Source organism: Chrysochloris asiatica, unplaced genomic scaffold, assembly GCF_000296735.1.
Source record: "Chrysochloris asiatica unplaced genomic scaffold, ChrAsi1.0 scaffold00060, whole genome shotgun sequence".
NCBI classification, from domain to species: Eukaryota; Metazoa; Chordata; class Mammalia; order Afrosoricida; family Chrysochloridae; genus Chrysochloris; species Chrysochloris asiatica.
Window position 1 is genome coordinate 6,510,196 of NW_006408578.1, and position 21,462 is coordinate 6,531,657.

The following is a 21,462-nucleotide window of genomic DNA, read 5'->3' on the forward strand; positions in this document are numbered from 1 at the left end:
TCTTCTAATATTTATTTTCATAAGGTGGCAGTAGGCTTACTTTGATATTGTTTTTTAATTGTTAAGGATGTTGAGTTAAGGTGTTACTTTTGGTTCTGTCTTCTTTTTGAATGTGTGTACCATAAATTTCCTTCTGGGCACTGCTTTTGCTGTGTTTTTGTTCTTATGATTTTTTGTTTTGTTTTTGCAGTTTTTATTTTTAAAAATTATTTTCTAGGAAAAAACAACAACACAGCCAGGGGAATTGATATGACTGAAACTATCAGTGTCAAGATGATAGGAGAAAGCAAGGCCAGAAACCTGGGAAGCTAATAGAAAGTGAATTCTGAACTACTTGTGTTTATTGTTCTCACTTGACTCAAGGAGTTTTTAAATTGTATTTCCTCTTAGCTATATTACCTAGTACCTTTTAAGCAGGATGTTGCTCAGTTTCCATGTATTAGATCCTCCCCCACCACCTTAATCTTGATACAGCTGATTTCTAGTTTTCTAGTATTGTGATCTAGGAAGATGCTTCGTAGCATTTTGTTGCTTTTGAATTTATTGAGGCTTGCTTTGTGACCTAACATACAGTGTTCTCAGGAGAATGTTCCATGTGCACTGGAAGAGAAGGTGTATCGTGCTGTTGGTGGGCTGAGTGCTCTGTAGAAATCCATGAGGTTAAATTGGTTGATTGTGTTGTTTATTTCTTCTGTGTCTTTGTTGAGTTTCTTTCTAGTTCTTCTGTCCTCCATCAAAAGTAGTGTGTTAAAATCTCCCAGTATTATTGTAGACTTGCCTATTTCATTCTTCAGTTCTGTTAAACTTTGATTTATGTATCTTGAGACTCTTTCACTGGGGGTGTAGATATTTATTATGGTTTTGCCCTCTTGTTTAATTGACCCCTTGCTTAGTTATAGCTCCTTTTGTTTAATTATATCAAGATATAATGCCCTTCATTGTCTCTTATGCTGATTTTTGCCTTAAAGTTTATTTTATCAGAGATTATTATTGCCACTCCTGCTCATTTTTGATTGCCATTAACTTGATATATTTGCATAATAAATATATCTTGCAGACAGCATATTAAAGGATCCTGTTTTCTTATCCATTCTGCTACTCTCTGTCTCGACTGGCACATTTATTCCATTTCCATTTATTGTAATTATTGATAGGAATGAATTGATTGCTGTCATTCTGCTGTGTGTGTGTGTTTTTTTGTAAGCTGCTGGGGTTTTTTGTACCGCATAATTTTGTTTGTGAGCATTCTTTATTTTGTCTTTATTTCTGTTGTGTTAATGTCTACTAAATCTTTCTGATTTTCCTTTTTTAAAATTTTGATGAGACACTGTATTCAGTTTTTTTGTGTTCACTCGGTAGCATATTAAAAAATTTCCCCATTTAAAACAGTCTCTTTTATATTGAAATCTACTTGACTTCCTCACCATTAGGAAGTTCTATACCTACACTTTTACCTCTTATAGCTTTGTTATTGACTTTATTATAAATTGGTATCTCTGGTCCCCTGTCTCCAGTGTTGTAAGTTTGCTTTACTTTAAATTCTTCTATATCTCAATTGAGTTTAGGTTGGTGTAGTCATATATCTAAATCTCAAGTTGTTGTCTGCTATTGTTTGTTCTCAGTTCAAAGTACATCCTTTAGTATGTTTTGTAAAGTTTATCTTATTACAAATTCTTTTCATTTCTGTTTATCTAGAAATATCTTAATTTTGCCATTGTATTTGAGGGCGGCTTTGCTGGGTATATGATTCTTGGTTAGCATTCTTTTCCTTTCAGAGTTTTGTATATGTCATCCCATTGCCTTCTTGCCTGCATGGTTTGGGCTGAGACATTAGAACTTAGTCTTTTTTTGTAAGTTTTTATTGTGAAGTTTACATGGAAGAATATCAGCTTTACATTCATCCTATTGTATTTTGTTTCATTGCAATGATTACAATCCCCTTCATGGATCATCAAATAACCAAAGGGTACATTCCATAGGCCCACCCCTAGCTGTCGGCACACAGCCTCTCTCCTTCCCTGAGTTCAGTGTCCCCAGCCACTCCATCTGTCCATGTCATCATCTCTGTTTCCACCCCTGGTGTCTCTGCCTCTCTGGGTAGGGTCCCACTCTCTACTGTTCTCACTTGATGGTCCCAGGGACCTCTGCACCTGGGCTGCAAAATCAATCACTCTCCTCCTTTTGTCAAAAAATATCTACCTCAATATTTCATACCCTCACAGTCAGTCCTGATGGCAATTATTCACTATTGTACCACAAGTGTCTTATCCCCATTTCCTTTCGCCAGCCCGGTCCCAATAGATTGGAAATCATTCAGTGGAGATTTTACCTTCCCCCATCCCATCTAGAACTAGGCCCTCTCCTAAAAGCTTGTAAGCCAGTCACTTCTTGCCTTTATAGGCACCCCCATTTTGGGTAGCCAATGTCTGAGTTGCCCATCCCTGTCAACCCTGTGTACTTGAGGGGGTGAGAGTTATCCTTGCTGTAAAGATTTGTTCCCTTTTTTGAGCTACTACCTCCATACGTATAGGTAAAATTCATAAAATTGTAGCAGGTTACTCTTTTTCCCCTCTTCTTTCTTCTTCTAGTCAAGTTCTGATCATCCAGCCATTGAAGCCAGGTCAAGTGGGTACTATCTGCAAGTATGGGTGTTCTTATGCATCTCTCCTCATTTCATATCAACTGGAAGCTTTACTCTCCACTCTAGTCCTCTGTGTCCATGTCACTGCCTCTGGGTCCAAGAGTCCCTGGGTCTTGCTGTAACTGCTGGCCATGTGATCTTGCATGATTTTATTAGTGACATTGTTCAATGGTTTTTGCATTCCAGTGGGTCACCTCTCTTTGGGAATGGGCACATATATGGATCTCTTCCAATCCGTTGGCTGGGAAGCTCTCTTACACATTTTTTGGCATAGAAGGAAGATCCTGGATAGAGTGGGAGAAAAATGTGGAACAAAACTCTAAATAATTAAAAGACAGTAGGCTTACTGGTTGTATTGCGGGGGGCGTGGAGACTCTGTTGGATAAACATGGGCTTTCAAACAAGAAGGTAGGTGGTTCAAGCCCACCAGCTGCTTTGTAGGATGAGAGTTTCTGCTTCCAGAAAGATTTAAAGTCTGAGAAACCCTATACAGGGTCACTATGAATTGGAACTGACTCAATAGCACTGAACAACAACAGCTACTCACTGGTTGGATTGAGTCTGGTCAAAACACAGTAACTCCGAGACTCTCTTCAAGCTGGAACTAAACTCTCCCTTGCCCCCACCTCAATTTTCAGCCAATAGGCTGAAAGGTGAACAGTAACATCAGGAAGGAATGTACGTTCCCCTTAGAACAACCAAGAATAGGACACCAAAAGGGCATCATTTGCCTAGGGGCAAAGCTTAGGAAACAGGACTAGATCTGAATGAATGGGTGGAAATGGGAAACATAGGGAGGAGGTGGAAAGAGTGCCCTTTCATTGTGGGGACCACAATCAATGTCGCAAAACAAAATATGTATGAATTGTTGAATGGAAAACCAATTTGCTTGGTAAACTTTCACTCCAAAAGTTTTTAAAAGTAAATAAACAAACACCCTGGGAGACAGAGCACAATAACTCAGATGTACGCCAAGTTTCAAAACGTATGATTCTATCTTGAGAGAATTTTCTAATGGGGGCCCTAGAAGAGCTCAGCAGGGAAGGGAGAATTATTTAAAAGTCTGGGGTGTGTGGAGAACAGATTTCTGTTCTGTTTTATTTTGTTGTTGTTGAAAATATACACAGCAAAATACACACCAATTCAATGATTTCTATGGCACTGATTTGGTGACATTGCTAACATTCTTCAAAATGTGCCTTCTCACCTTCCTTTTCTGAGTTGTTCCTCTCCCATTGAAGTAACACACTGACCCCTAAAGTTCCTATCTAATCTTTCAAGTTGTTGTTGTTATTGTTAAGTGCTGTCAAGTTACTTTTTTCAGATACTGATTCCTGGTGGTCAGGTGTAGTGGCCAAGAGTCCAGGCTGCAGCTCTCCTCCTATTTGTTGAACACATGGCCTTTAGAAGCCTGTGCTTTGATTTCTTCACCTGAAAACAGGCTTATATTAGTATCCACTGGATAGTGACGGTTAGGGTGTTAAATGTGTAGATATGATTCAAATCACTTGCAACAATGCCTAGCACACAGTTGTTAAGTGCCGTAGAGTTGCTTCTGACCCATAGCGACCCTGTATAGGGTTTCTGAGGAGTGGCTGGTGAGCTTGAACCACTGACCTTGCAGCTCAAACCAACTTTAAGGACTGTGAAAGTATCAGCTGCTGTTATTATTTGCCAAGTCACCCTAGGTCATAGGGTTTTGCACTATGCTGCCTGACACCCATTTCCTGGATCACCATCTCATTTGTTGTTGTTGTTGTTAAGTGCTGTCAACCCATAGCAACCCTGTATAGGGTTTCCAAGAAGCAACTGGTGAGCTTCAACCACTGATGTTTCCACACCAGAACTCCCTTTCTCCTTTGAGAATGGCTTAAAGGCAGACTTATATTGCTGGCTGGGTTCCTCCCCCATCCCCCTTCTATAGTTCCTTATGTTTGGTATCTATTAACTTAAGAGATGGTTTGCTTTTCTCACCACATATAGCCTGCACCTCTGTCTCCCAGTCTCTGTAAGTCCAGGATAAGTGATCCAATAATCCTAACGACAGCATTGCATAACTGCATGGGGAGCATATCTCTTAGGGATTTGCTCAGAACCCTCTGAGTGAGTTGCCCAGGGAACCAAGCTGGTGATGTCACAAGGTAACCCACTTCTAACTCCCCCAGTTCCCGTCTGTTGAGCTTGAGGCAGAGCCCAGTTCTGCATCCTACCCCAGCCTAGGGCATCCTGGTCTTCTCCCAGGCAATGCAGAGGCCCTCACTGGTTCCCAGCAATGTCTAAACTCAGGTACGTTGGGGTCATGACTGCAGACCTCTTCCAATACTCCTTTCCTTCCAGGCCCAGAAATATCTATGCCAATGGGATGTCTGAAAATAGCCCTGGGTTTTTTATTTGAAAAACCACACCAAACCTTGGATCAGTTGCACGGAGAGGATCAAAGGTTGTGTCTGATCTTGATCTTTGCCTTTCTATTTACCTTCCTTCACCTCCTAAGCACGTCAACATTCTCTCTGCCCTCGTTTATCAACCTGCTCCTCATTTTCTCAAGAGATAATATTACAATTTCCTTGTTGTGCCCAAATGTGAGGGGTAAGGGGGCAGTGAAGCGAGCAAGAGAATATGGCTATGATGCTATTTCATGAGCTGTTGTTGGTATTTCATAACAAGTTCACTTAACCATGCCCCCACCTCAGTCAAATAGTGCAAAGTGCAGCTCAGGCATGCTTCCCTGCCATGGTTAAAGCCTAAATGTTGAAATGTATTGCTCATCTAAAGATTATCTGCCATTATTAAGCAGTAGTAATCCTGTCTTCCAAGTTCATCAGAAAAGGAGCCAATGGGAGAGGCACAATTCTCACTCCCAGAAGCCTGATCCTGGTTGGACCTGTGGTAGAGTTTCAGCTGTGTGGCTTTGTAAGTCCAAGTACTGCAGAGGAAGCTACCTGAGGCATTCACAGTACCTGCTGAGAGCTCGTCATGACAAAGATGTCTTCTACTTACATATACCACTTCCTTATCCTGAGCTGGTATATTTTCCTTAACTATTACATTTCCCAATCGGAAGGGGATCCACAGAAATCCAAAATATTCCAAAATGGCGGACAGTGGAAGTACTTGACATTCCTTAATCTGGTAAGTCCATATGTCCCTCACCTGGGCCAGTCTGTCTGTCTGTCTGTATTTGTGCTTCTACACTCATCTACGTTGACAAAAGCCTATGGTTCCTGCTTCAATGTTTGTGAGTCCTGGCTTTCTCTTTCACTTAACAATTTGCTCTGAGAAACCCAGTGTGGAAATGATCTGTTGCAACATTTTATATTGGCTATTTTTAAAATGCTCTCTTGTAAAGAATCTATCTTGGAACTCTTTTCAGATGACCCACAATCAGGAACTAAACTAATGATTTTATCCTGGGTTTGAGTACAGATGCAGGAGGGATTGTTAACTTTATCTACTTGGGGAAGTCTGGGGAGAGAAGGCAGGGCGACGTATGTTGTGTAGGAAGGTGCAGTTCCGAGTGGAGGGATGATGCCATTTTATAGCACACACAGACTAGCAGATCTAGCTAAGAAAAGCAAACACAGTTTGCCATGTTCAGATCCCACTTCAATTTTTTTATAGGCTCAGTCTCTCCAACTTAAAGGACAAATCACCTAACCAAATGGCAGATACACATTTTTAACTATTTAAAGGTCAGTCTTAGGACACAATCCCTTGTCTTTCAAGTCGTCTGACCACATTCTGATGAATGAAGAGTAAATGAATGGGAGAAAAGCAGATTTGGAAAAATAATTGTTTGGGGACTAAGTAAACATATTTTTGGCTGTTCAGTGCCATCGAGCCAGTTCCAACTCACAGTGACCCTCGCTCAGTCGGGTTTCTGAGGAGTGGCTGGTAGGTTTAAATCATCAACCTTGCAGTTAGCAGTCCAATACTTATCCTATAGTGCCATACTAGGACTTTTTGGATTAGAAGATAAAATTAGGGCCTCTTTTGGGGATGCTAATTATGTGGGATTTTTTATGAAAATGTAGGGTGCTATGTAAAAATCTGATTTCAGAAACAAAATACATGTGGTGGTTATGTGCCGTGGAGTCAGTTCCAACTCATAGTGACCCTGTACAGGGTTTCTGAGGCTGTAAATGTTTACGGGAGCAGAAAGCCTCATCTTTCTTCTGCAGAACAGCTGGTAGTTTCGAACTGCTGACCTTGAGATTCGCAGGCTGATTCGTAACCACTACGCTACCAGAGCTCCTTACAAGTAGTCCCTGATTTATGATGCATTTGATTTATGATAAACTGTGCTTATGGCTGTCCTTTTTTTTGTGTGTGTGTCACTAATATGTACACCCTGTAATGTTGTAGTGTGTAATTTGCTGATGTCATCATAGCTGTAAGTGTAAATGGAATGTTTCCAACTCTTCAAAGACAAAGTTTGGATTTATGAAAGGCAATAAAAAAAAATTAAGAAGTAGTTGACTTACGTCAGAATTGACTTACAATGGAGTTGTAATCTAATCCTTTGGAATCATAATATTGATTTTGGAAAGCAGAGGTGACGTGTGGTCCAAAGGTGGCATTCTGAAATGCCAAGGAGAGGAAATTGAGATCACAGATCCTGGGGGTCCTCCTCACTGACCATTTACTGTACTTGTAGCCCACAAGTTCGGACTGGCAGAGTGGCAGTAGCAGCAATGGGCTCAGGTGTAGCAGTGATTGTGAGACTGGTCCAGGAGTGGGCAGTGTTTTGTTCTCTCAGGCTAAGAGTTGATAACAACTCAAGAACACCTAACAGCAACAACATTCCACAAAGAAAACCCTTTTGATTTGGGCTTGAAAGATGGAGCTCTGAATGAAGATTTCGTGTGCTGGAAAACATCAAGGTGGTTGCTGGCTTCAGTTACAGATTTTTATGGGGAGACAAAAAATAATGGTTCTATGGAAGTTAAAAAAAAAACAAAAAACCACTTCTTAGGAACTCTGTGGAAACCACTTTCTCATATGTGGAAAAGGACATTTGTTAAGGATGTTGTCTTTTCCGGCTGCTGATGCTACCCTTCCATCTCTGAATAAACAGCCCCCAAATGTGGTGTTGTAGGATAAGCACCGGACAGCTAACTGCAAGAATGGTGGTTTAAACCCACCAGCGCTTCCTAGGAAATAGGGTTACTATGAGTCGTAACTGACTCAATGACACTTAACAACAACAATAATAAAATCCTATTACTTTTTCCTTTTAAAACATTCTTAGGTTCATCCCTTTTTCCCAACCTGCCATTTTAGGTTTTAATAATTTGTACCCATTTTTTTTTTTTACCATTCAGGTTTCAGGTTAATTTTCCTAAAGCACTGTTTTTGCTTTGCTTATCTTAGTTTGTTTTTAATATTATGAACTTCTGATTTAACTTAACTGCTGATCTAGCCACTCTTACCCCCAACTCCCCAGGAATGCTGGTCTCTTCCTCAGGAAGGCTGGTCACTTTGTCTTTGTTGATCCACAGGCTCCTTGTTCGTCCTTTTTAACCCAGGTTCATGCCTTCCTGCCTGTACCCCGCCCCCCCTCCCCCAACTTTGATTCTTTCATAACTCACTGTCATCCTAGTGACCCTATGGCACAGTAGAACTGCTCCAAAGGATTTCCAAACTGTACATTTTTGTAGGTGCAGACAGACTAACCTTTCTCCCAATCTTGTGCCCCCAGGGCTCCTTAATCACAAGCAGAGAGTCTGGTGAGTTTGAACTGCTGATCTTGAGGTCAGCAGCCCAATGCTTGAACCACCTGGACATCTTTCATTATTATTGTTAAGTACTGTCAAGACAATTTGGCCTCATAATGACCCCGTAGAGCGGGGTGGGATGGGGGCAGGAACATCCGGTCCATGGACCATATAAGGCTCACAGAATCATTTGGTCTGGCCCTGCCAAGGCAGTCACAGTTCCGGCCGTCACATTGTTGTTGTTAAATGCCATTGAGTTGATTCCAACCCATAGCGACCTGTACAAGGTTTCTGAGAAGCAGCTGGTTAGACTGAAGAGCCGACCTTGGGGTTCAAAGTGACTTTGCAGTCCAGTGCATGAAGCCACAGCGCCACACCAGGACTCTAGCCTCCGCATTAGGGGTGAGTTAAATGTTTGACCAAATATAGCAGGCTAATTTTTAAGTTGATAATTTTGTATGGCCCGTGAATGATGTTCTAAATTTTGGTAGAAAAAACATTCCCCACCCTTGCTGTATAGGGTTTCTGAGGAGTTGATAACAGTTTGAATAGAGTGAATATTATAGGGTGAGTTTGAAGTGCTGACCTTGCGGTCAAACACCCTTGCAGTCCAGTGCTTATCCTACAGTATCACCCCAGGACTCCTCAGACATCAGTTGAAATCCTATTTTCTCCCTGGAGACTTTGCTGACCTACTCGACCCCAAATTTGTCTTTCTTTTATCTGACTTTTTATAGCATTTCTCAGTTTCTGCTCATTTCTGTCATTTTCTGTTTGTTAAATTCCCCCGCCCCACAGGTGAGTCTTAGTATTCTAATCAGATTGCTACTATTGTTTTCAGGTGTCCTAAGTCTGCTCTAACTCATGGACACTTTATGATTAACAGAACAAAGCATCTAGTCTTGTACTATCTTCGTGATTACTGGTCTGTTCGAGTCCGTTGCTGCAACTCAGAGTTTGTTGTTATGTCTCCTTGGTTCTTGCCAACTTTACCATTCTATGATTCTGCTTTGTACTGACCACACTAAAAGGCTTAGTGTACCCACATAGAAACCAGGTGACTTGGTAAGCTGACTTGACCTCAGCTTTTTCTGTATCTCTGAGCAGCATAGTCCATTCTGACCATCTCTGTCTCATGTAGCTGGGCAGAGAGGGGTTTACTGGGGCCATTTTATTTCTGGGTTCTGTTGTTATTGTCATTGAGTTGATTCCAACTCACAGCGAGCCTATATAGGGGTTCTGAGGTTGTAAATCTTCATGAGAGCAGAAAACCTCATCTCTCTTCCAGTAGGCAGCTGATGGGCTTGAACTGCCAACCTTGTGGACAGTCATCCTGCAGAGCCATGGTGCTTCTAGGTTCAGTTAGGTGTCATCTTGAAAGTGTGACTTTATGAAATGCTTCCCAATAGGCTAAGATGTCGAGTGTATTTCAGAAGAGTCATTTAAGAACAGATTTTAAACATGTGATATAAGGTGAAATGTTGGGGCTTTCTCATTTCTAACTCCTGAAATCTTATAGGCTGATATTCTAGTTATTGGCTGTTTTATAAAGTCATAATGGTGGTGGTGTGCTGTGGAGTCGCTTCTGACTCATAGCAACCCTGTACAGGGTCTCTGAGGCTATAAATCTTTATGGGAGCAGAAAGCCTTATCTTTCTCCCACAGAACAGCTGGTAGTTTCAAACTGCTGACCTTGCAGTTCGCAGCCTGACTCTTAACCACTAAGGTACCAGAGCTCCCTACTGTTAGAAGATGGGTAGCTTCCTTTCCTACTTCTGCTGTTACCAAAATAACCGTAAGTGATGATTTTAAAGAACAGAAATTGATTTGCTCACAGTTCTGGAGTCTAAAAGCCTAAGTCATGGTCTTGACTATGTAAAGGGGCTTTTAAATAGTCATGGAAAAAAATTCATTATCTTTCAATTCCATTTTTCCATGAGCTTTTAGAAGTCCTCTCCCATATTCTTTCCTTCCTTACCAGTAGCCCAGGGCTATTTGAGTTTCTTGGCTTATAGAAGATCTTCACAGGCTATCTGTTGGTCCCCTGTTTATGCATACTTTGGTGTCCAGATTCTTTTTATAACTCAAAAGTGATTAGATTTAGGATCCACCCTACTCAGGATCTAACATCACAAAAATCCTGTTTCTAAATAAGATTATATCCACAGGTAAAGGAGTTAGGATTCCAACACATATTTTGGGGGATCACAGCATAATCCATAGTAATGGAGATCCATTTATGTTATGTGGACTCCTGGTGTGGTGCAACAGGATTAGCAGTAAATTGCAAACCACGAGTTCAGCAGTTCAAACCCACCAGCTGCTCCTCAGAAACCCTATATCTTTACAGGAGCAGAAAGCCTCATCTTTCTCCTGAAGAGTGGCTGGTGGATTCGAACTGCTAACCTTGTGGTTAGCATCCCAACATGTAACCCACTATACACACACACACGCACGCACATAGTTTCCATGGAGTCAGTTCTGATTCATGGCAACCCTAGATGTGTCAGCATAGACCTGTACTCTCTGTAGGATTTTCAGTGGCTCATTTTCTAAGTGGAGATGGTCAGACCTTTCTTCCAAGGTGCCTCTTGGTGGACTTCAACCTCTAAATACTAACTTTTTGGTTATTAGCCTAGCTCCTGTGAATACAGATTTTGTTGTTGTTAGGTGCCTTGGAGTTGATTCTAATCCATAATAATTCTGTGACAGGGTAGAACTGCCCCGTAGAGGTTTTTTTTTTGGTTTTGTTTTAACTTTTTATTGTGAATTAGGTGAGTAAATCAATTTTCCATATAAGAGTTCATAAGATTTGTTTCATGCCATCGATTGCAGTCTCCACTTACCTTAACTTCCTCTTGGTTATATGTTTCCATTCTGTCTTCTTTCCTATCCATTCCTACCTACTGAATTTTGTCCCTGAGCAAATGCTGCCACCTTGATCTCAAATGGTTGATATTACGTTGGTGTTTTGATTTGTATCTCTCTAATGAGTCCTAAGGAGCTCTGGTAGCTTAGTGGTTATGAATCAGGCTGCTAACCTCAGGGTCAGCAGTTCAAAAGTACCAGCTGTTTCGCGGGAGAGAGATGAGGCTTTCTGCTCCCATAAAGATTTACAGCCTCGGAAACCCTGCACAGGGTCGTTATGAGTCGGAACCGACTCCACGGCACTTAACAACAATAACAATGGAGTCCTGGTGTGGCGCTGTGAGTTAATGTGTCAGACTGCAAAGTCGGCAGTTCAAGCTCACCAGTTACTCCTCGGAAACCCTATACAGGGTCTCTATGGGTCGGAACCGACTTGACGGCACTTAACAACAACAATGGAGTTCTTGTATCATAGTGGTTACGAATTGGGCTGCTAACCTCAAGGTCGACAGTTTGAAACTACCAGCCATTCTGTTGGAGAAAGATGAGGCTTTCTGTTCCCGTAAAGATTTACAGCCTTAGAAACCCTGTATAGGGTCGCTGTGGGTCGGAACTGACTCCACGGAACTTAACAACAACAATGGTGTCCTTATGGAGTCCTGGTGTGGCGCTGTGGGTTAATGTGACAGACTGCAAAGCTGTTTGAACTGCTAGGTCGGCGGTTCAAACTCACCAGCTGCTTCTTGGAAACCCTATACAGGGTCTCTATGGGTCAGAACTGACTCCATGGCACCTAATAACAACAACAATGGTAAATGAGGAATCCTAGTGTGGCGCTGAGGGTTAGTGCGCTGGACTGCAATGTTGGTTTGAACTGCAAGGTCGACCCTTCAAGTTCACCAGCCACTCCTTGGAAACCCTATACAGGGTCACTATGAGTTGGAACGGACTCGGTGGCACTTAATCATGACAACAATGGTTAGTGGAGTCCTGGTGTAGCCCTGTAGGATAAGTGTCGGTCCTCAGGGTTGGTTTGAATCAGAAGGTTGGCAGTTCAAACTCACTACTGTCACTCCTCAGAACCCTGTACAGGGTCACTATGAGTTGAAACCAACTCCTCAGCACCTAACAACAATGGCTAATGGGAATCCTGGTGTGGCACTGTAAAATCAGTACATGACTGGGAACAAGATCAGCAGTTCAAAGCCAACAGCTACTCCTTGGAAACTCTATACAGGATTGCTATGAGGTGGAATTGACTTGATGTCTCTTAACAACAACATGCAAGTCAGTATTTTACCCATAGAATCCTTTGATATTGCAACTGAAGGCTGATTTTTTTTTCCTTTAGTTGTTTCAGTTTAAGAAATGCTGAGCATATTCTTCCCTTTGATTTTCTAATTCTAGGTCTTTGCATATTTCATTATATTACTTTATCTTCTTGAACCACCCTTGGAAATTTTCTGTTCTGCTCTTTTACTTAATTTCTTCAATTTGCTTTAGATACTATAAGTTCAAGACTATGTTTCAGAGCCTTTTCTGATACGCACTTTGGTTCTTTCTTTTCTGTCTCTTTAATTACCTTTTGGTTTCTTAATGTACGATGTCCTTGATATCATCCCAGTTCATCTGGTATTTGGTCATAGGTCCAATGTGTCAAATCTATTCTTGAGATGGCCTCTACATTCAGGTAGAATATACTCAAGGCCATACTTTGACTTTCGTGGACTTGTTTTAATTTTCTTCTTTTTCAACTTAAACTTTCATGTGAGCAATTGATGGTTTGTTCCACAGTCTTTCCTGGCCTTGTTCTGACTAAGGAGGCTGAGGTTTTCTATTGCCTCTTGTCACAGATGTAGTTGATTTGATTCTTTCTATCGGGCAACATCCACCTATATAGTCACCATTTATGTTGTTGAAAAAAAAGTGGTTATTGCTGTTGCTATGTACTATAGAGTTAGTTCCAACTCATAGCAACCCTGTACACAATAAAACAAAATACCATCCAGACCTGCATTAACCTTATAATTGTTGTTACACTACAGCCCATTGCTGGTGCTATTGAGCCAATCTATCTTGCTGGAAGTCTTCCTTTATTCACTGAATTGCCACTTTGCCAGCATGATATTCTTCTCTAGGGACTGGTCCCTCCTGATAACTTGTCTGAAGTATGAGAGACTTAGTCTTACCAACCTGGCTTCTAAGGATCACTTCAGCTATATTCCTTCTAACACAGAACTGTTGATTCTTCTGGCAGTCTATGGTAGCTTCAATATGCATCAATTCTTTTGAAAAAAGTTAGACAATTAATAAGTCCGTGGATTTACAAAATTCTATCTTTCAATCTCCAGTATCATTTCTATCACCAGGGTCATTTTTTAACTTCTGATTTCACTTATTTGTTTCTAACTCTCTCATTCTAGTCATCATTAATTATCAATGCATCCTGAGTACATGTTCGATCAATTACATATTCCAGAACTTTGTAAAACTCTTTAATTTCTTCATCTCTGACATTAGTGCTTGATGCATAAATCTGAGCAGTAGTCATATTAGCTGGTCTTTGGTGAACTCTACTTTGAAGAGGCAGCTCCTTCTTAGCAGGATATAGGTGGAACTATTCCTTGGGAACACCATCGTTCCTGTAACTTGTAGGCACTTACTGGTCCACTGGAGCAAGCTATCAGCAGCCTTTTATAATATTGGCCAAGCATTCTTAAAGTTCGTTCCAAATTGTTCCTCAGTGCTCTTGGATTCTTTGCTTTTTTTTCTCATCGTTTCAACTGTGTTCTTCTTATTTTTTCATTTCTATGTTCTTTCGCTCATTCTTTTACCTCTGTTTCTCACTTAAGTATATTGTGAACCGCGTGAAGATTTACAGAGCAGATCATCAGTTTTAAATTCAACAAACCATACACTTGGCTTCACTACATTATTGCAATACCCTCCTGTACCAACAATTAACAGCATTTACCTCTATTCACTTTAACGATTGCATTCCTCCCTGTGTCTCCTGCCACTCTCAGCCTTCCTTTTCTCATGTTCCTGTTGTTGTATATTGCTTGCCCTATCACCTATGTTAACATGTGACTACCCTCTAGCCCATTAATACTTTTCTCACCTCTCCCCCTGTAACTATCATAGATTTTTCTTTTATCAAGAAAACCTTTTTATCATACCAGTTTCATGCAATGTTTGTCCTTTTGTGATTGACTAATTTCACTCAGCATAATGTCCTCCAGGTTCAGCCATGTTGTTAGATGTTCAACAGATTCTTCATTATTCTTCAGCATTCACAAGTATTCCATTGTATGTATATACTAAAGTTTGTTTAGCCATTCTTCTACTGATGGGCATTTAGACTGTCTCCATCTCTTTGACGTGTCTCTTGTAGACAGCATATTGAAGGATGCTGTTTTCTTATGCATCCTACCCTTTATATCTCTTGACTGGTGCATTTAATTCATTTATATTCAGTGTAGTAATCAATAGGTATGAATTGGTAGTTATAATTTTTTCTGTGTTTTTGTGTGGTGCTGCTGAATTCCTTGTTTCATAAAATTTTCTATGCTGAGTTTATTTTGTTTGTGGGTTTTCTTTGCATTTTTATTTCTGTTGTGTTAATGTTTACTAAATCTATCTGATTTTCCTTTCTTAAATTTATTTTTTATTTTGATTTGCAAGTATATTATTTTTCTTTGAGGTTACCCTGTAATTTATTGATTCCTCCCCACCTCTGCCCCCCCCACACCAGATTTAAACAGTCTGTTTTATGCAGAAATCTACTTGATTTCCTTGCCATTTGGAAATTCTGTGTCTATTAATATTCCCTCTTTTTGCCTTGTAGTTGACTTCATTATACATTGATATGTCTGGTTTCCTATTTTCAGTCTTGTAGGCTGGTTTTACTTTAAATACTTCTATATCTGGATTGAGCTCTGGAAGGTGTTGTCATGAATGTTGTTGGTTCTCCGTCCAAAGAACACTCTTTTGCATTTTTCGCTCAGTTGGTCTGGTCATTAAAATTTTTTAAAATTTCTGTTTACCAGGAAATGCCCTAATTTCATCATCATTTTTTGAGGGACAACTTTGCCATGTAAATGATTCTTGGTTGTTAATTTCTTTCAGAGTTTTATATTTGTCTTTCTATTGCCATCTTGCCTGTATGGTTTCTGCTGAGAGAGCTAAGTTAAGTTTCCTTTGTAGGTAACTGTATTTTCCTGAGCTGTTCTCAGGATTTTTCCCTTGTCTTTGATTTTGGAAAGTTTGAGGATGGTATGTCTTGGTGATTTTCTTTTGGGATCTATCCTGTTTAGGGTTCATTCAGCTTCTTGGGTGCTTATCGTCTTGATTTTCATGATGCTAGGGAAGTTCTCTTCCAACAACTCTTTAACAATTTTCTCTGTGCTTGTCTCTTTCTGTTCTGGAATTCTGATCACCTGTTAAATTGTTCCTCTTCATGGTGTCCCACATGACTCCTTAAGTTTTCTTTGGATTTTTTTCATTTATTTTTGTTCTGGCATACTAGTATTGAGAGATTTATCTTCAAGCTCACTCAATTTGGGTTTCCATTGCTTTTCATTTACTCCTTTGTCTTTTCAGTGTATTGTCCATTTCTAAGAGCTTAGTATTAATCTTTTGGATTTCTAATTGAAGATTTTGTGTTGCTTTAAAATTTGCATTTATTTTGTCTATTTGTTCTTGTAGTATTTTCCTGAAGTCTTATGTTGTTGTTGTTGTTAAGTGCCGTTGAGTCGGGTCCGACCCATAGCGACCCTGTACAGGGTTTCCGAGGGTGTAAATCTTTACGGGAGTAGAAAGCCTCATCTTTCTCCCACGGAGCAGCTGGTAGTTTCGAACCGCTGACCTTAAGGTTCGCAGCCCGATTCGTAACCACTACGCTACTAGAGCTCCAAGTCTTATAAGGTTCTTTTAATAGTGTTCTTCGTGCTTTCTAATGATCCTTTGAAGGTACTGAATTATTATTTTTTTCAAATCATTTTAAGCTTTTCTTCCTCAAAAAACATTTTCTGGCTCTGCATCTTGGTCAGTTGTTCTAGCTATTCTCTTTTGTTTTGTTTTGTTTTGTTTTTGTGTGTGTGTGTGAGCTAAAATGGTCTGTTTTCTCGAGGGCATTGTGAGGCTGTTGTATTTGTAAAAAGAAACTGTGCAGTCATTGGACCCTGAGAAGGGAGATCTCTGGGGGGCTCCAGAAAATTCATGGAGCTCACTAAGTGCTTGTAGAAGGGATGTGACAGCAGAGTTCTTGGCCCTAGATGGAGTTCCTATTGGTCTTAGAGCTCCATGTTCAGGGTACTCAGTCTAGAAACAGTTCATAGAGGCCCTTGATGGAGCTGTTATCTGTTAGCACCATAGGGGAGCTGGGGGGCAGGGTGACTGGTTAAATGCTGGTGACTCTGCTGTTTTGTAGATTTACAGCCAAGCCCACCTGGATCCAGGAACCAAAGTGGCACATCTGCCCCCCACCTCATACAGACATGGTTCCCAATCACATGGCTCTGAACTTCCTGGATGTCAGGATCTGCACTGGGAGTGGAGGAGGGTGGAAGCTCACCAGGGGAGTGTGGGGTGAAAAAGAAGAAATCAAACTTTTTCTGTTACCCATGCAATTGCCAGGCTTCTCATTGCTACCAAAGATGCTCACAATATGGTCAAGCTGTTCTGGCCAGCTGTTCACTAGTCAGTCTCCCTCTCTCACTGTCTCTGCTCAGCCTCCCAGCAAACACTCCATCCACCTCTCTCACCTTTTTTCTGAAGTTCAGGGTGCCAGGATTTTCATCTGTGTCTGCTTTATTTTTTCTCTCATATCTTTGTGTAAAGCGTCTGTGCAGTGCATCTGCCTAGTCTGCCATCTTGTCGTAAGTCCTGAATGATTATTAAATTAGTTTATTACACATGGATACAGATATGCTTGACAGTGGTTCCTTTCTACCTACTCCAAGTTCTACCAACCTCATAAATACTGCTATGTAAATTACTCCAAAGTTATTTTCTAGTTACCATTTTATTTTGGAGGAAGAGTCTCCCAGTGGACTAAAAAAGTTCCAGCTTGGATGAGTGGGGCCTGGGTTTCTAAACTCAGAGCTGGGTTACTTTGACTCATCCAGTAAGAACTCTGATGAATGGCTTAGGAAACTTGTGGAATCTCCCTCTCTGGAATTATTTTTGAAAAAGAAGATATTCTCATTTCCTGAAATAACTTTAATAGGGTTCTGGCTTAAAGACAAGGAAATAAACTTGATGACTTACAGAAGCTAGTTTCAGTGATTCCAATATTTTGTGGATTTTGTGAAGACACAGGGATGTAGAATTAATATCTTTTAGCTATAGTTTCTTAAATTGCACTAATTATAAGAAATGTAAATTCACCTCATCCTATGTGCTGAGTTTGTAAAGAAATAGAAAGGGAAGACCGTTAACAACTTAGAGGAGCACTGTTTTATGGAAGGGCAAAGAAGAACACTTCAGAGAGGCAGAATTAAGGAAGAACTGGTAGAAAAGAGAAGTTCAAGAACAACAGCTTTGAAGTAAACTTTGAGCAAGGTGTTACCATAACGTTGCTTTCCTGGACAGCCAGAATTGTAGATATATATGTTGTTAGGTACACTTGAGTTGACCCCTGGCTCATGGTGACTCCAGACACAAACAGATGAAATGCTGCCCTGTTCTGTCAATCCCCATGATCAGTTATGGGTTGGACAGTTGTGATCCATGGCATGAATTTTTTCATTCTTATTTAACTTTTTATTGTGAATTGAGTGAAGGTTTACAGACAAGATCATCAGTCCTACACTAAACAAATCATGCACTTTGTTTCATATCAGTGACTATAATCCCTCTGTGCAACGGCAGTTATCCTGCTTCCTGTGTTCCTGCATTCCACCCATCTTCCTTGTTGTTGTTGTTAAGTGCCATTGAGTTGTTATAACCCATAGCATGGAAACCATAACAGGGTTTGCAGGGAGGAACTGGTGAGCCTGAACCACCAACCTTGCAGTTTAAACTGACTTTGCAGTGCATTAACCCACAGCACCACACCAGGACTCCTACCCCTCTTCCTAGCCCTTCTTAATTTTGTGCTTAGGAAAATGTTACCCTTTTGATCCAAAATGACTGGCCATTTAGTCGTGAGCATACAATGCATGGCTTCCCTTTAAAAAAAAATAATTTGTTGCTGTTGAGAATATACACAGAAAAACATATACCAGTTCATCAGTTTTTACAAGTACCACGTAATGACAATGAATAAGGCAGACTGTAGAAGAATTGATGCTTTTGAGTTATGGTGTTGGAGGAGAATATTGAAAGTGCCATGGGATGCCAAAAGAACCAATAGACCCGTTTTGGAAGAAGTACAGCCAGAGTGCTCTTTGGAGGCCAAGATGGCCAAACTTAGTCTCATACTTCAGACATACTGTCAGGAGGGACCAGTCCCTGGCGAAGAACATCATGCTATGCTGAATAAAATGGAGGGTCAGCTAAACAGATAGAGACTTTCCAGGAGTTACTGACACAGTGGCAAAACCAATGGGCTCAAACAGGAAAGATCGTGAGGACGGTGCAGAACTTGACAATAGTTCGTTCCATTGTACGTAGAGTTGCTATGGGCTGGAAGCTATTCAGTAGTACCTAAGAACAACAACAACAACAACAACAACAAATAGGTAGATCTTAAAGGGGCATAATGTTCAAGACAGACATTCTCTACTAGTTATGCTAAGCTACTGGTTTTGAGAAGACTTCAGGTGTTATTTTTGGTTTAAGGTTTAAAGATGGTCTTAGGGAAATAGTTCCAGGGGTTCATTCAACTCTTAATGCTTCAGGAAGTCTGGAGTCAATGAGAATTTGAAATTCTCTTCTGCATTTTCCCCTTTTTGATCACAATTCTTCCATGGAATCTCTGTTTAAAATGTTCAGTAATGTTAACTGGGCACCATCTAGTTTGTTTGGTCTCCTGGCAAAGGAGGAAGTTGTTCATAAAGTCAACTAGCCATACATTAAGGAGCTCTGGTAGTATAGTGATTATGAGCTGGGCTGCTAACCTCAAGGTCAGCAGTTCGAAACTACCAGCCATTCCACTGGAGAAAAATGAAGTTTTGTGCTCCCATAAAGGTTTACAGCCTCAGAAACCCTATGCAGAGTCGCTATGTGTTGGGACCGACTCCATAACATACCACCACCACCACCAGCCTCACGTTACAAATGCTCTAGGAAGTAAAACAGAAGAACTAAACATGTTAGTAGGCCTTTTATATATTATGTCCCATGAAACCATGACCTTAAGCCTCCTAACAGAGAAACAAAGTCCTATAATATTTTTGCTTGTACATAAGCAGTTTCAGTGGCTACTCTTCTTTTTGTCATTGTTATAAATATATCTATTGGACAACTTTAAAAAAATGTTGTGAATTATGTGATAGTTTACATGGGAGAACATTAGTTTTGTATTCATCCTATCGTATATCATTTCATTGCCATGGTTAAAATCCCCTCCATGCATCATCAACCAACCAAAGGCTATACACTACAAGCCTGCCCCCTGGTCATCAGCACACAGCCCCTCTCCATCTCTGGGTCTAAAGTCCCCAGCTGCTCCATCTCTCCATGTCATTGTCTCTGCCTCCGTTTCAGGCATCACTGCATCTCTGGGTAGGGTCCCGCTCTCAGCTCTTCTCCCTTGATGGTCCCAGGGACCTCTGCTCCTAGGCTGCAAAGTCAATCATTCCTCTCCTTGCTACAAAACATCTACCTTTACATTTCCAACCCTGACAATCACTCCTGATAACAGTTATTCACTATTGTATCACAAGAGACCTATCCGCATTTCCTTTCATCAGTCCTACCTAGACAGATTGGATACCATTCAGTGGAGATTCTACTTTCCTCCATGCCCTCTGGATCTAGGTTCCCTCTCGAAAGCTTGTAAACTAGTCACTTCTTGCCTTTGTAGGCCCCCATTTTGGGTAGCCAATGTCCAAGTTGCCCATCCCTGTCTACTCTGTGTATGCAGAGGGTGGGAATGATCCTTGCTATAAAGATTTGTTCCCTCTTTTGAGCCACTACATCCATAGGTGTAGGTCAAGTTCATCAAATTGTATCAGATTACTCTTTTATTCCTCTTCTTTCTTCTTCTAGTTGAGCTCTGATCATCCAGTCATTGAAGCCAGGTCAAGTAGGTATTATCTGCAAGTGTGGGTATTCTTGTTCATATGCCCTCTCTTCTTATCAGCTGGAAGCTTCACTCTCCACTCTAGTCCTCTGGGGCTGTGTCACTGACTCTGGGCTGAAGAGTCCCCAGGTCTTGCCACACTGCTAGCCAACCAGGTCTCCACCCGGATTCACAGGAGTCTATTGAATGTTGTCTGTTGGCCAACTTTTGCGAAGTCAATGTTTTGCAGGTGTATGACTTATTGACAACAATTACAATAATTGGTTTTGCCACTCAAAAATTAACCAACAGACTAGTTCTATTCCCTTTAACCACCCCTTCCCTGATAAAACACTAATAAACTTTGCTCTCTATTCATTTGACAGTTCTTATTTTTTAAATATATAGGTAAGGTCATGTAATATTTGTCCTTTTGTGACTGGCTTATTTCATTCAGCATAATGTCTTCAAGATCTATCCATAGTGTAGCATTTGTCAAGATTTCATTTCTCCTACTGGCTAAATTCACCACTTGTCTGCCAGTTTCTCTTACATGTTGCTGTGATGCTGGAAGCTATGCCACTGGTATTTTAAATAACATCAGAGTCCTCCATTATGGACAGGTTTCAATGTAATTTCCAGATGAAGATTGACAAGGAGCTCTGGTAGCGTAGTGGTTACGAATTGGGCTGCGAACCTTAAGGTCAGCGGTTTGAGACTACCAGCCGCTCCATGGGAGAAAGATGAGGCTTTCTATTCCCGTAAAGATTTACACCCTTGGAAACCCTGTACTGGGTCGCTATAGGTCGGAACAGACTCAATGGCACTTAACAACAACAATAGGAAGGACGAGAGGCAGCCTATTTCTGAGTAATTAGCCACTGAAAACTTTGTGAATAGTAGAAGAACATTGTCAGATACAATGTCCAGAAGATGAGCTCCTCAGGTTGGAAGACACTCAAGTTAGGACTAGTGAGGAGCTGCCTTCTCAAACTAGAGTTGACCATGATGAAGTGAGTGGAACAAAGCATTGGGACCTTCATTTGTTGATAGGGCAAAATGAGGAG

The 21,462-nt window shown here is 40.8% G+C and overlaps 1 protein-coding gene across 1 annotated transcript in view; it reads left to right on the forward strand.

Moving 5' to 3' along the window:
• Positions 1-5,617: 5,617 nt before the first annotated feature.
• ADTRP (androgen-dependent TFPI-regulating protein) overlaps positions 5,618-21,462 on the forward strand; it is a 146,521-nt gene continuing 130,676 nt past the window's right edge. Inside the window, exon 1 of the mRNA XM_006864121.1 lies at positions 5,618-5,773. Coding sequence (XP_006864183.1) covers positions 5,618-5,773 — 156 coding nt within the window. The remainder of the gene's footprint in view (positions 5,774-21,462) is intronic.